This window comes from Rhinolophus sinicus, chromosome 17 (genome assembly GCF_057876585.1).
Source record: "Rhinolophus sinicus isolate RSI-liver-muscle chromosome 17, RSI-T2T, whole genome shotgun sequence".
NCBI classification, from domain to species: domain Eukaryota; kingdom Metazoa; phylum Chordata; class Mammalia; order Chiroptera; family Rhinolophidae; genus Rhinolophus; species Rhinolophus sinicus.
The window spans coordinates 130,435,250-130,449,822 of record NC_142517.1 but is presented as its reverse complement, the minus strand read 5'-3'; the positions used below and the strand labels follow the sequence as shown (position 1 = coordinate 130,449,822).

General features: G+C 35.5%; 1 protein-coding gene across 4 annotated transcripts in view; it reads left to right on the top strand.

The window, feature by feature from the left end:
• The window catches only part of ZRANB3 (zinc finger RANBP2-type containing 3), a 186,212-nt gene that overhangs the window by 132,028 nt on the left and 39,611 nt on the right, over nucleotides 1–14,573 (top strand). For all 4 annotated transcript variants that reach the window (XM_088793743.1, XM_088793744.1, XM_088793742.1 and 1 more), the window contains 4 exons: nucleotides 6,562–6,681; nucleotides 8,883–9,002; nucleotides 12,011–12,190; nucleotides 13,024–13,176. In XM_088793743.1, coding sequence (XP_088649869.1) covers nucleotides 6,562–6,681; nucleotides 8,883–9,002; nucleotides 12,011–12,190; nucleotides 13,024–13,176 — 573 coding nt within the window. The remainder of the gene's footprint in view (nucleotides 1–6,561; nucleotides 6,682–8,882; nucleotides 9,003–12,010; nucleotides 12,191–13,023; nucleotides 13,177–14,573) is intronic.

The following is a 14,573-nucleotide window of genomic DNA, read 5'->3' as shown; positions in this document are numbered from 1 at the left end:
GTTAAGGCATTAAACTGGAATTCCTCTCTTTGCACTGTATTGTAAACCTTCTGCTTCTCAGGGTAAAATGGCTGCTTGTGGAACTTGGTCAATGTCAAAACATTAGATGTAATAAAAAATTTCTATTTACAGATATATTCATAAACATGCCTAAAGATAAGAAAATAACACTTCCAGTAGTTCTCCCAAACCATCTGTGGAAGTAAAACTGTTGTTTTCTGTGGGAAAATTTTGGCATGGGGCTCGTGAAAATGCCCAAAATACTGACATTATAGAATGGAACTACCCAATCTTTCCCTAAACTACCGGGGTAGAAAGTATTTTTTCAGGTTGATGAAATGGTTTCTAAATTTTAAAGAACCATGGACAGAAGGGAAAGGATGGTAGAAAACAAATTCCTACCCTTTCTCTTGTGTTGGTCTGAGGGCGAGGGCAGGCCAGGGGATGACCTTGGTACTTTCCTTTCCTCATTACAATAATGTTAAAGGATAAAGATAAAGAATAGATAAAAGATAAAGGATAAAGAATCCACTATCACAAATAAATAAATTAATAAGAAACAGTATAAGGTGAATTAGATAAATGAATAAAAACCAGAAGGGCAGGGAGGATATCAACTGATTAATGGGCAAATAACATGTGGTATATCTATGGGATGTTATTTGGCAATAGAAAAGAAATTAAATACTGATACATGCTACAACATGAATTGAAAACATCATGCTAATAAAGAAGCCAGTAACAAAAGACCATTTTATGATTCCATTTATATGAAATGTCCAAAATAGTCCAATCCTCAGAGATAAAATAGATTAGTATTTGCCTAGAGCGAGAGGTGATGCAGGGACCTGGGGTGGGGAGGTGACACCTAAGAGATAAAGGGTTACTTTTTAGGATAATAAAAATATTCTAAAATTGCTTGTGGTGATGGATATACAACTTGGTGAATATACTAAAGGCTAAATTGAATTGTGCATTTTAAATGGGTGGATTTTGTGGTCTGAATTATATCTCAATAAAGCTGTTGGGTTTTTGTTGTTGTTGTTGTTTTTAAGAACCCAGGTTCTTCTGTCTTTTTGCTTTGGCTGACCTAGTTCATCACTTGTCCTCAGCTGCTTCCATAATAGCCCCAAGATGGCTGCTGTAATTCCTGTATCAAGTACAGGCTATAATGTCCACAGCAAGGCAAAGCTTTCCTAATAGTCCCTTTGTCAGCCCCCAGCAGCCTTCTCACATTTCTTATTAGTCCCGTGCAGGGGAATGGAAGTGCTGGGCTTGCTTAGACCACTCACAGTTCACCTCTTGTTGATTGAGAAGGGCTTGAAGAGCATGTGGCCATCAGATATCTGAACAAAACTTCCATTTTGTCTGGTGTCTGAGGACTTCAGAACTCAGAGAAGCTTCTTTAGGGCTCACACTCCCTATAAAATCTAGAATTTATAGCTGTTAAAGAAAAAATTATTCTGACCCTTGTTAAAATGGTAAGGACGACTTGATTCAAGATTATTGCAATAGGAATCAATTCTATTGCAATTGAGGAGAGAGATCGCTCGAGTCTGAATACAAGGACAGGTAAGGATTTAGAGCAAACCAGCCGGATGAGGGGGCTGGTGGATTGAAAATTACTAAGAGGAAACACCGAGGGTAGGGGGAGTCTTACTAAACTGACCTAACAGGATTTTTGCTAAAGACAGGTCCACGACTTAGACGTCACAGGTGGGGCATGAGGAAGTTGATCGGATATCAAGGGTTCATCAGGTCTCAAGGGTGGGGGCATTCTCGGTAACTGACTTAGCAAGAGTCTTGCTGAGACTGGACAATGCACGCCTGGCAAGAACAGGACAAACTCAGAAGGCCCAGCTTAAGGCCTGCTCTAGCAGGGAGCTCAGAGAAGCTTCACTAAAGTTTGATCAAGGAGCGAGTCTTTTCATAGCTCAGGTTTAATCTTTTTTCATTTTTTCTTTTTCCCTCTTATTTGACTGAAAGCTGACAATTTAAAATCAAGTAACTTTCAACCAGCCTTTCATTAAATGTAGGTTTTTCTTTATCAACTGATAAAGAAATGATGTGCACCACATCACTGGAAAAAACCTAAGAAACAAATTTTACAACATATTCTCTTCATTTCTGCATTTCTTTAAATGAGATGTAGCAGGCAGTCTTCATTAATTGTTTAAATTAGACCTTTGACTAACGGACACATTACTAACAGTCCAACTTCAGTAAAACTAGAATTGTGAATAAATGGAATTTCTGCAACTTCTACAAAACCTGAACCAGTATAACCTGGTCATGAATAGGACCTGCCATTCCACATAATATGCATTTAAGATAGTTTGAAAGCAAATTTCTGCTCAGATAACTTAAAATATGACAGTGCAGTGACAATTTTAATTAGAATAAAATCAGAATAGTTAAAGTGCATGTGTAGTACATTTTAGAATGCAAGCCTATGCAATCCCCAACCTAAGAACCTAAGAGAATCGGAAGTGTCATTTGTTACATAGTTATTTTGGTTCTCCAAATACATTTTTCTCTTGGGGAGCAATATCACAATGATAGTTAAGTTTACTAGGTTAGTCCCAAGAGACTTTTTAGTTCATTATTCAATTGAACTTTAAAATTATAATAGTAACCATAAGCCTTTCTGAGCCAGTGATTGCAAGGAGTCGGGAGTAGGGGCCATGAGCTTTGGCATCAGCAGTTTCTGGCTGTAACAAGGAGCGGGTGATATCAGTAGAGGGGATTCTAGAAGACATGGTTAGGTTAGAGAGGTGGGGAATGCATCTAAGGCTGCCGGTACAGTGATTACACAGTCTGCAATGGATGGGAAATGAATGTACCTTAAAAATACTCCAACTTGACATGTAATTTTTGAAAGACTTATCACAGTAAATACAGCTCTTTAGGCAAACATGCAGTTTATTAAAGTGGTTCAGTTACTATGGCAACGTATCCGGAATTTATAGCTCCTTATTTTGAGAGGGCTTCGTTTCCACTTTCTGAGGCACTGAAATCCAAGGCTAAAGTTCTTAACAGCCTCTAGTCTCATTGTATGATGAATTGCTGTTGTTTAGAAAATTTAGACACACAAAATGTAGCTTGCAGAATCAGTCTTGTGACTTTATAGTCATATGTATGAATTTTAAATAGGTATTTTTAAATTTTGAAACACCCCTGTTTAAATTTTTTTATTATTATTGTTACAAAAGCTCTATATGGTCACAGTTTAATGAGGAGAAATAGCCGTTTCAAAACGTAACAGTTCCCTAAACTTAACTCCCCAGAAGTAACCACTTTCCATTCTTTCAGCTGATTTTTTTAGTATTTACTTCAAACCTCTCAGCATTGTGTTTGTCTTGCTTTTTTTGTTTGTATTACTGCTTGCTTTGTATTTTAACTGTCATCAATTGGCTTCCCAATATGAAAGATAAAAGTTGAGTTCTTTCACTCCTCCGGCCACCCTCACACCCAGATTTTTCCCGTAGTCCCATTCTCCCAACAAAGTGGCAGGCAGGTAGGTAGGTAGATAGGTAGGCAGGTACGTAGGTAGGTATGTAGGTAGACGCATGAATGGATGGATAGAGAGACAGACAGACAGACAGACAGATAGATAGATAAATAGATAGACTTTACTCATTTTATAACAATTTATACTAATTTTGGCTTGATCAATATTCATCATGTATGTTATTAGAACCGTGTTTATATTTACAGGTGAACTGTGCAATATACTATGAATACTTCCATGCTTCTATAACTCATTTTCAGTAATTCATCTTCAAACTTACCCCTAGCTGTTTAATCTCTTCTCAATATCTTTAAACATTAACATTTCATTAACTTCTTAAAGAAATTTCTTCTGTAGCAATTTGATCAGCTCTAGTCTTGACTTTTTGCTCATCCAGTCTGCTGCAGCGCTCACGTCCTGGGGATTTTCTTTATTTTTTCTTTATGCTGAATTACTTCTTTAGTTGATATATTTTCTGTATTTGTTTACTTTCTTGTTTTGCTGGGCCACTTTCTTCAGTAGCCTCCTATAAAAAGGGTACATTGGAGGTAAATTATTTGAATCCCTACATATTTGAAAATGCCTTTATTCTACTTTTATATCTGATTTTTAATTTGGCTAGATATAAATTCTTAGTTGGAAATCATTTTCTCTCAGAATTTTTAGTATTGATGTTGAGGTATCCAATGCAATTCAACATTTTTATTCTATTTTGATTCTATGAAATCTTTTCCTCCCCCCCCACCCCCTGGAAGCTCACAAAATTGTTTCTTTGTCCCCTGTGTTCTAAAATGTCATGATGACGGAACTTGCTCTGGGTCCATTTTCATCAATCATGAAGGATATTCAGTGGGCCTTTTCTATATCCCATTTTGGAAACTTATGTCGTTCTATAAAACATTCTTTAGTTCTTTAATTATTTTTTTCCTCTGTTTTCTCTGTATTATTTTCTAGAACTTTTATTATCCATATATGGCCATCATGACCTGGTACTCTAATTTTCTTATATTTTATACATTTTTAATAATTTTCCATCTACTTTCTGGAAGATTTCCTCAGCTTAATAACCAATGAACTTTTCATTTCTGCTATGATATTTTTAATTTCCAAGAGTCCTTACCTTTCTCCCCAATTATTCCCTTTTTGTAACATTATTCTTGTTATATAAATGTAATCTCTTCTAGTTTTCTTCTCTCTGTATCGTTTATCTGTTCATATAGGTTGCTTTCTACAAATGCTTGGTGATCACTGATTGTTTGCTTATATTTACAAGATACTAAACACTGACTGGAAACTCTTCATGGATGTGGCTTGTAAACTGTGGCCTTCAATAAAGGGTCATGTGACTAGGATGTCTTGCTGAGGAGCCCCCAATATCAGTATCTTTAATCTTTCCTCTTTGGGTGGTCAGATTACCCCTCGAAAAGAATCATTTTATATGATCCTGCTCTCCTGCTTAGAAGATAAAAGCCTTTTTGTCTGTTTTGGGCCTGTAGGAGTAAGAAAGTTGAGAGAAAAGGGCAGATTTCAGCATTTATTATGTAACTTTCGTTTAATCCCCATGATTTTTGTAAGTAGCCTACCATGAATGTGAGATTCCTCCATCTGGATACCTTCTGTTTCACTCTCTCTAGAAAATCTCTAGTTTTTTGCCAGGATGGGTTAGGAAGTCACCTATTTTGTGGAATGGGCAGAGGGGAGGTATGGATCAGTGTTGCATCGGGGATCAACTACTTAAACATGCTTTCAACCAATCTTCCTATGTTAGCCACACCCCCACCCTCACTTCCAGACATGCCATTTGCTGAGCTTTTTTAGATTACTACACTGTAAAACAGGTGCTTCTCAGTTTTTTGTACTGCCAGCTTCGGAATTGTTAGGTTGGCTAATCAGTTCCCAGGCATCTATCTAATTTTCAGCTTCTAAAGTTCTGTTGCTATTGATTCCTCTCTAATTCTCTTTCTCCCTAAACACTTTACTATCATTTAAATATAGCATGAGAGGGAGTAGAGGTTAAATATGTTCCGCCTGCTGTCTTTTCCCAAAATTCTAACTCGTTTTTAACAGTTAATAATCTATATTCATGTTTTAGATTTAATTGATGCTATCTACTTTAAATTTAAGTTCTATTAATCTTATATTGATTTCTCACTCTTAAGGTAACTTGGCCTCAGGTTAACTCAAAAACACCTATTCAATCTGCACTTGCGTGGTTTTCTCTTTTCTGCCCTACAGTTTCGTTGTACCTCCACCTGTTCTCTCAGACTCTCTTCTGTGCCCTTAATCTCATCACTTCAGCCTCTTCTGTGACCTTCTCCATCCTGGAAACAAACCAAATCCCCTCAGTTTCCACTTCTCTTAGCCTATTTGCTTCTTAAAATGGCCTGTTTGTAAACCTATTTAAATTTTTTAGTTTAAAAAATGAATAAACGAGTTTTTCTCTACCCTTAAGCTTCAGTTCCAGCTTTTATTCTTTTTAGTCTTCCCTTTTTTTTTTTTTTTAAAAAAAAGCTATTCATCTGATTTTTTTACCTTCCATTTTCTCCTTAACGATATTTCACTTCTATACAAGGTTTTTTGAAAATGACTAAACCACCAACCTCTTCTTGGCCGTAGTCTGATTGACTACTGACTTTCCATTGAAGCTCTTTTCTTGTTTGTTTGTTTGTTTTTCCCTTCTAATTCTTGTCTTGTTTTTGTTTTACTTCTCAGTTTTTTTCCTCATTTCTCCCTCTTTCACATACCCTTATATGTGAGCTTCTGCTTTCTTAGGCTGCTAAGAAAATAAAGCAGTTAGAAACATATTAATTTTTGAGAAGCTTTTTATTGATTTAAAAGTGAAGTGATTTTTCATTAAAATTTATTGGAGTGACAATGGTTAGTAAAGTTACATAAGTTTCAAGTGTACAATTCTGTAATACATCATCTATATATCACATTGTGTGTTCACCACCCAGAGTCAGTTCTCCTTCCATCACCATATATTTGATGAAATGATTTTTCAGTAAACATTTATATGACATTAATAAAGTTCAACTTTTAATATTTAGGCAGGTGCTGTAAAGGATTACATTAAGATGATGCTTCAGAACGATACACTTAAATTTCTGGTTTTCGCTCACCATTTAAGCATGCTCCAAGCTTGCACAGAAGCAGTCATAGAAAACAAGGTATGTTACCATTTTTTTATATAGTACTTTTAGGATGTAGATTTTTAATAAACTAAACATCAGTTGTCTTATAATTAAGTCTTTTGCCTGCTTTACATGATATATATAAATTATTACTAGATATTTTTCTTGCGGATTATATTGTTACTAATGTGTTGATGATACACTATTAAATTTTTGATGAAATGATTTTTCAGTAAACATTTTTACATATGTACAATTTTTAAGGGATTAGATGATCTGGATTGATCAAAATATGCTGCCTTGATAGGCTATAATGTGAATTCCATTTTTATCACTGCGTATATCCTTTGAGACCGGTATAGGAAGTTAAAAATTAAAATTTTTGTTTACCTGCAAGCCAACCTTAGAATGTGGGTGATGCTGAGGGGAAAGGAAGAATGAATTCAGCCAATTTTTGTGTCCAGCTATTGTCATACCTTTTAAATTCCAGGTAGCATACTCTATAGAACATAGTTATTAAGATTTAGTGTAGGTGAATTTATAACAAATGGCCCAGGCAGTCTGTCAGGTAAGCTGCACCACACCTGCTGGCCTTACTGCATTTCGTTGAGTCTACCTTGCTCCCCAGCAGCCTTATAGCGACAGCATCTTCCATTTTTTCTTTCAAAGTTTAAACCTGTCATCTCCCTTTATGTGCAAGTGCCTCTAGAGATGCTCAGAAGCAGCCAGAAATTTCCTGACAAATTGTGTGAGCTTAACATCCGTGTAGCAGCAGAACCACTTGCCTGTGTAGGTAGATTTCTTTCTTTTTTTTAATGGAGGAATAAAACCTTATTTTTTTAACATTTTGTACAGTATAGATTTTTCAAGCACTAGCTAATAGGTTCATTAGCATTACCAAAGAAGTAATTCTAGTATCTCCTTCATTGAAAGAGTTTCATAATATAAAGTACTACTGTACATTAAAAGGTACTATCTCATTGATTATCTTGTAGTGTCTGTAAAACACTTTCTGAAGGAGAGTTAATTAACCTTAGAAATAATTTGTAAATGAGTGGCCAATAATAGTAGATGCATATTATTTTCTTATTCTGATTCCATTATACCTAAAAACTACTGGAATCTATCCCAAGTACAGCGGTCTGTCTCTTTTTCCCACGTCTGCTTTACTGATGTATTTAGCGTCACTAAGAGTTAAAAATATAGGTAGTCATGGTGTTGGAAGTGAATTTCTCTCAAATTTTCCCTAGCCTGACAATGTGTTTTCTTCAGAAAGACCCTCAGAAGATTTTATAATCTCCCTTAATAGATATTAAATGGATCACTGGTCAATTTATATCTGTTTTGTGAGGACATAGAAAGTTACGGGACATTCTATTTAATGATCAACTTGACTATTTTCTTATAAGTGTCTCAACTATTTAAGACTATGTTTTCCATGAAAATGCATATATAAATGAGATTATTTGAAATTGAGGCCTTATACTTGTTTTACAAAGTCGAATAATAAGTTCTTTTTAACTATTCTAACACACACTAATTGCTCCCTTTTCTCAACTTAAATCATTCTTAAAAGACATTGTTTAATGTTTGATGTTTTCCTACTTTTTGTGGATGGGTGTCTTGGTCTCCACCTCGATGGAGAGGACCATAACACACTTTTCTTTTAAATTTAATAATGTGAAAAAAAGAGAACTCAAATGGTACATTTAAAAAGGTATTTTCCCAGTTAATATTTGGCTATTTCAGAAACAGACATACTACTCTTCATGAATTCCTAATACGTGGGCAGAATCCTCTTTTTCCTTTCTCACATGTCTGACTTTACTTTTACTTTAGAACTAGTGATCCTATAACTTGAAAGTTATTCTGATCCATGATTAAATTTGCATGTCAATTTACATAGAATTTTACTGAAGACATTAGCTTAATTTAGTAATGACTTAGGAAACTCCTGCTATATACAAGGCATTATGCTTAACAATGATGGTATGAAGATGAATTAGACATAGTTCATACCCTCAAGGAACTTCAAAGATTAAAAAACAGAAAATTGTTATCAAAAGCTATTAATAAGAAATTTGATTAAGATTATTACTGTATAACATTTACCAACCTGTCATCTTAACCAGTTTCTATTTTATTATACGAATGTAAAAATAAGCTATAAGATATATAAAATGAGATGGATGCATAGAGGCTTGTCCTAATTTTTCCATTTCCTTTGTTAATGCTAGACTCGTTATGTTAGGATAGATGGAAGTGTTCCATCTTCCGAAAGAATACATCTGGTTAATCAGTTTCAAAAGGATCCTGAGACTCGTGTGGCTATCCTAAGCATTCAGGCTGCTGGTCAGGTAAGAAATTTCAGGTCTCAATTTGATAATGAAATGTCTTTGAGATAATAAACAAGCCATTAACCATAATTATAACTTTACATCTGATATCTAGTGTAATAAACATTCATTCTATGTTGGAGCGTGTTAGAAAGTGTAATAGAAGGAGATCGTAACACCTCTGACACAAATCTTCCTTAGTTTTCAAGGAAAGAATTTCCTGGAAGAGTATCATTCATTTGATTGTAATACTTTTTCATGCCCATTTCTCCTTCCTTTGAATTTGCATCGAATTTTCCCATCCCTTCTTACAGAAATTTACTTGGTGGTTTTCATCAGTCTGTGAGACAAGGTGGCCTGAGGGATAAGAACTCTTCTGTCTGAGAACTTTTTATGGAGTGCCCCCGGTTTGTCCTCCAGAATTACGTTTGGCTGCATGTAAATGAAAACCCCAATTAAGAATGACTTAAATACATAAAGATTTATTCTCTCACGCAGACAATCCAAGGTTAGCTTGGCAGTTCTACTAAGTCCTTAGTACTAGCCACTCTCGGGCTTTCTGCTTCCTCACTCCGAGCAGGTATCTTACCTCAGAGGCTGGCTAGCGCTCCTCCATCAGGTCTGCGATCCAGTCAGCTGACTGGAGCGAGGCATGCTACATCTCATTGGCAGTTAGTCCCATGACCACAACTAACTTCAAGGGTAGCTGGGAAAAGCACCCTTTATTCTAGGTAGTCATGCTAAAAATCAGGTATCACGTTACAGAAGCATAAGAAAAGACTGGATATTATGGAAGGCAATAACAGTCTCTGTCACACTGTGTGAAAGGGGAACCTTCTGAAACGTTTTTCTACTAACATTCTAAAATATTTTATATAAACGTCTAAGCCAGGATATTTAACACAGGGAAAAGAATTTGAGCATATATATCACCTTGCGTCCAACCTGGTATATGCCATATCTGGCATCTTCTGTGAACCAGGGCCAAAGATCTGCTGTTACCCAGGTAATGAATATATGTATATAAAATTGTATGTAGAGAGCAATTCCACAAGGATGAAGACATTCTGGAACTCACTAGGAATTCTAATCGAAGGGAGGGCTGTTTCAACACTTCCCTCGTGTCGGATTCAACTTCCACTAATCTGAGTTTTATATCTGTTAGAATATTCCAGACATAGACAATAGCATCAAAAAACTTAAAATTCGAAATGGAGTACTCATAGCATGGGACAAGTAAGGAAGGAGGAAGCCAGGTAGGAGAGTTTAGGAGTGGCCTGATAAAAGACTTTGAAATTAAGATTGCACAGGGACTCACATTTTATTCATGCTGTATTCCTGAAGACCTTGTAAATTCAAAACTCACACTAGTATCTTCTAGGAATATAAAGGAAAGTAGAAAAGGCTTTATTCTTGGGGCATTGAGTCTTCCTCCATGGTAGTTTAGTAGTCTCTTAGAGTGATGTTGATCTTGCCAGCATTTTTTTCCCTTTTTTCTTGTAAGCTCACATGCTTTTTACACCCCTCTTTAAATGCTTCTTATTTCTCAGCATTATCTCTAACATGTTGTGGCTTTTCCTGTCCTAAATAGCAGCACGGTTTAGCATGATGCCTGTTTGACTCCCTCCATGTTTTTATTACTTCTAAATTCTGTTCCAAAGTGATTGATCATCAGTGAATTTTCAGCTTGAGAACTAGTAACACCATTTAGAGAATGCTAGTACCGTGTTTCCCTGAAAATAAGACCTAACCAGACAATCGGCTCGAATGTGTATTTTGGAGCAAAAATTGATATAAGACCTGGTACTATCACATCACATCACATCACATCACATCACATCACATCACATCACATCACATCACATCACATCACATCACATCACATCACATCACATCACATCACATCACATCACATCACATCACATCACATCACATCACATCACATCACATCACATCACATCACATCACACCGGGTCTTATATTAAAATAAGACCGGGTCTTATATTAATTTTTGCTCCAAAAGACGCATTAGAGCTGATTGTCTGGCTAGGTCTTATTTTTGGGGAAACATGGTATGACCTTTTTATGTGATATAAAAATATTTAAAGTTAAAATGACATCAAAGTAACAGCACAGCAGTCACAAAAGTCACTCACTCACAGAAGTTCCAGGGCATGTGCACAGCATGGATAGGTGATACTCCCAAAGGGTGGCAGGTGTTTCTGTTGGCCACCTAAGGTCATGTACTATGTGTGGCAATAGCATAAGCACGGTTCACATTACACTCAGCCTACCAACTTTAAAATCATGCATTTTTGGACTCATTTTTAGTTTGAGGATTTTTGCATTATTTTCTATATTGATTATAAAACAAGACTTAGTTAATACTTTTAATGTCATACAGAATTGCACAAAAAATGCCATTATGTTATATATTGAGACATAAGCCAGTAATCTTCAGGGCCTTTGGAATGTAACAAAAAATTTCACAGGAAGAGAACAGTGTGATGGGAGATATGATATTCTCGCTTTATAGAACAGCAGTATGAATTAAATGAATAGAGGATGTCATTGCTCTCTGCCTAGTTGCTATGGATACCATGTGTTAGAAATTATATTCTCATTTATAATGTATTTTATAATGTATTAATGTATCATCACCACTGGATTCACAGTGGTGATGTGAATCCAGTTTTCATCAGGGAATGAAGTAAATATACTCTGCGTGTGTGTGTAATAAATGTGTAAATATATACTTATATATATATCCAAACTGACTTTTGAAATATTGAAATATGTTTTAAATGTATGTGTTGTAGTTCACCTGGCTATTTCGCAATAAGCAGTCTTCTTTGCCTTTCATGAATTAAATTTTCTTAATTTGGCTTAAAATGAACTACTGATTTATTTTTAAGTCCTTCAGCATCCTCTTGTCCATTTAACATGTTCAGAAAAACTTTATTACATATGGCTCTATGCTATGTTCTAAGTTTATTTGCATCTCAGTTTCTTTACTTTATTTTGCTTAGGGTTTAACATTTACTGCTGCGACTCATGTTGTATTTGCTGAGTTGTACTGGGACCCTGGACACCTAAAACAAGCAGAAGACCGTGTTCACCGAATTGGACAGTGCAGTTCTGTGAATATTCACTACCTAATTGCAAATGGGACTCTAGACACCGTTATGTGGGGAATGTTGAATCGCAAGGTAAAGCTTGAATTTAAACCAGGTTACCAACTTACTCATTATTATCACAGCCTACACGAGTTAGGAGGCCGAGTTTTAGTGTTTTCAGACAAAAGATACTTAAGTACTCTAAGATATTGATGTTAATAGAGACCAAGTTCAGAAAAGGCTTCAGTTGGTAGGACCACACCTGCTATCTTCTGTAATAAGAGAGTGGCATGAATTTGCATGTATTCCTGTTGTCTTCCAAGCCCTGCTACCATTTTAGAAGCTAGAGGAGAGGGTTAGCTAGCAAGGAACCATAATGCTTTCAAGCACCAAGTCTTTTTCCTAAGCAAAGAGTAAACCCTTTCTCAAAAGGATTCTTGCATTCCAAGGTAATTTTGGCCAGAGGACAGACTGTACCTTGACTCTACAAAAAGTAGGAGAGACAGTGCTTGCTCTGTCCACTGAGCGATCTCTTCTCCCAACCTTGAGGGATGTTTATAGAAAGGATTTGACTAAGGATTAGAGAACAGTTTTCCATCACTGAGTATAGATATTCAAAATGGTCAATCATATGTAGGTTCAATTTCAAATTGTATATACATTAGAATATAAGTTTTGATGAGAAGAGCAAATAGTATAATTTCTCTAGTTAGACCTTTTCCTCAAAAGAATAAGAATCATTGACTTGGTAATTTGGTTGTAATTTTGAATAATGATATTACTAAAGCCCATGCATGATATGTCGAAACAATCTGATTTTCTTCAACAGATTGCTGGTGATTTAAGTGTAAAATCAAGTTACTGCTTAGCAAATGTCAGCTGTGAGGTGAACTGTTATAAAATTCATATGCTTTTCCATCTTACAGGCTCGGGTTACCGGGCATACATTGAATGGCAGGAAGGAACAACTTCAGGCTGAGGAAGGTGATAAGGAAAAATGGGATTTCCTGCAGTTTGCTGAAGCTTGGACTCCAAAAGAAAGTTCTGAAGAGCTCAGGAATGAAGTTTTGTTCACTCATGTAAGATTATATGACTTATCATTTTCTATTTTTTTAAGATCCTGAAACTATAACTTTGTTGTATATTGTTTTAAATAACAGCCTTCAATTATTCATACTATTGAAAGGAGCCTCCACCTTGATGAAAGGAGCCTGCAATGATGGCTTTTATATTCCAACAGTTACACGTCAGTGGTCACTGTTCAGCTCCTTAGAAAAATAAGCTAAATAGAATCCAAATTTCAGAAGAAGCTATAAGAAGCTATCTTTATGACCCTGAGGGTAGGAAAAGCGGTATTAAATTTGCCACAAAATGTAACATAAACAAGTCATAGACCCAGTAAATATACTTGTATTACAATGTCTAAAGTATGTAAAGAGTTTATACAATTCAATTAGTCAAAACACAAAGAAGCCAACAGAAAAATAAGCACAGACTGTGAGCATTAGAAAAGACCCAGATAGCCAATAAACGTGAAAAGAAGCTCTGCCTCACCAAAATAGGGCAAATTGTAAAACTACCATTTTCTTTTTACATTACATTAGTAAGTAATCTGTGGTGTGACACTGAGAGCATGTGACTGTCCTGTTCCCAAAACCTTTCACCCAGTAATTTGAGCATTCATTGATGACCTTTGCCTGAATCAGTTTTAAAATAGTGGTTTTTCTAGTTCTATCATTGCTTCCTTCTATACTTAGTAGCTGGCATTTTTCTGTAAAGAGGAACCTTATTTCTCATTTTTTAAAAATCACTGAAATTGGGAATTCTATTACTGTTAGTTAATGTGTTATAATCCTTCCCAGTAAAAAATAAAATCTGACTAGAGAAAGTTTCTTTCCTTTTAATTTTTTAAAATAAGTTTCTGTAATTTTCTGAGCGCTGTTTGCTTTCTGACACACAATATGTTCCAGGTTCACCTTGTATTTTCTTTGGCCCAGATCTGGAACTAGACATTTCTTTAAGGAGCCCTGATTCCCTTTACTGGCAAATGATATTTAGAAATCAGGATTTTTTTTGCTGCTCTGAGATGTCATTGCTTCTGCACTATTTTCAATGTACAGAGCTATTTACACACACATACATGCAGTTTTGCATGGATATGTTAACATGTATGTACATGTATATCTGATACATATGCCTGTGTATACATATAGTTTATATAAATATCTTCAGTTCAAATCTAGTACCACCAAGTTCTTCACCTCCTCCATATGGCTATACAAATATACAAACTGTCTGCTTTTTCCTAGCCCTCTTGGGGAAAAATGGTGTGAGAGTTATGGAAAGTTTAATCTTAATTTTTGAAGGAATTGGTCAGAAATTCTAGGAGTAAAATTAAAGTCTGTACATGTTCTTTCAAAATGCAAAATTTTAAATTTAATATAAAGTTTATTTCCATAATAACATTATTTTATTT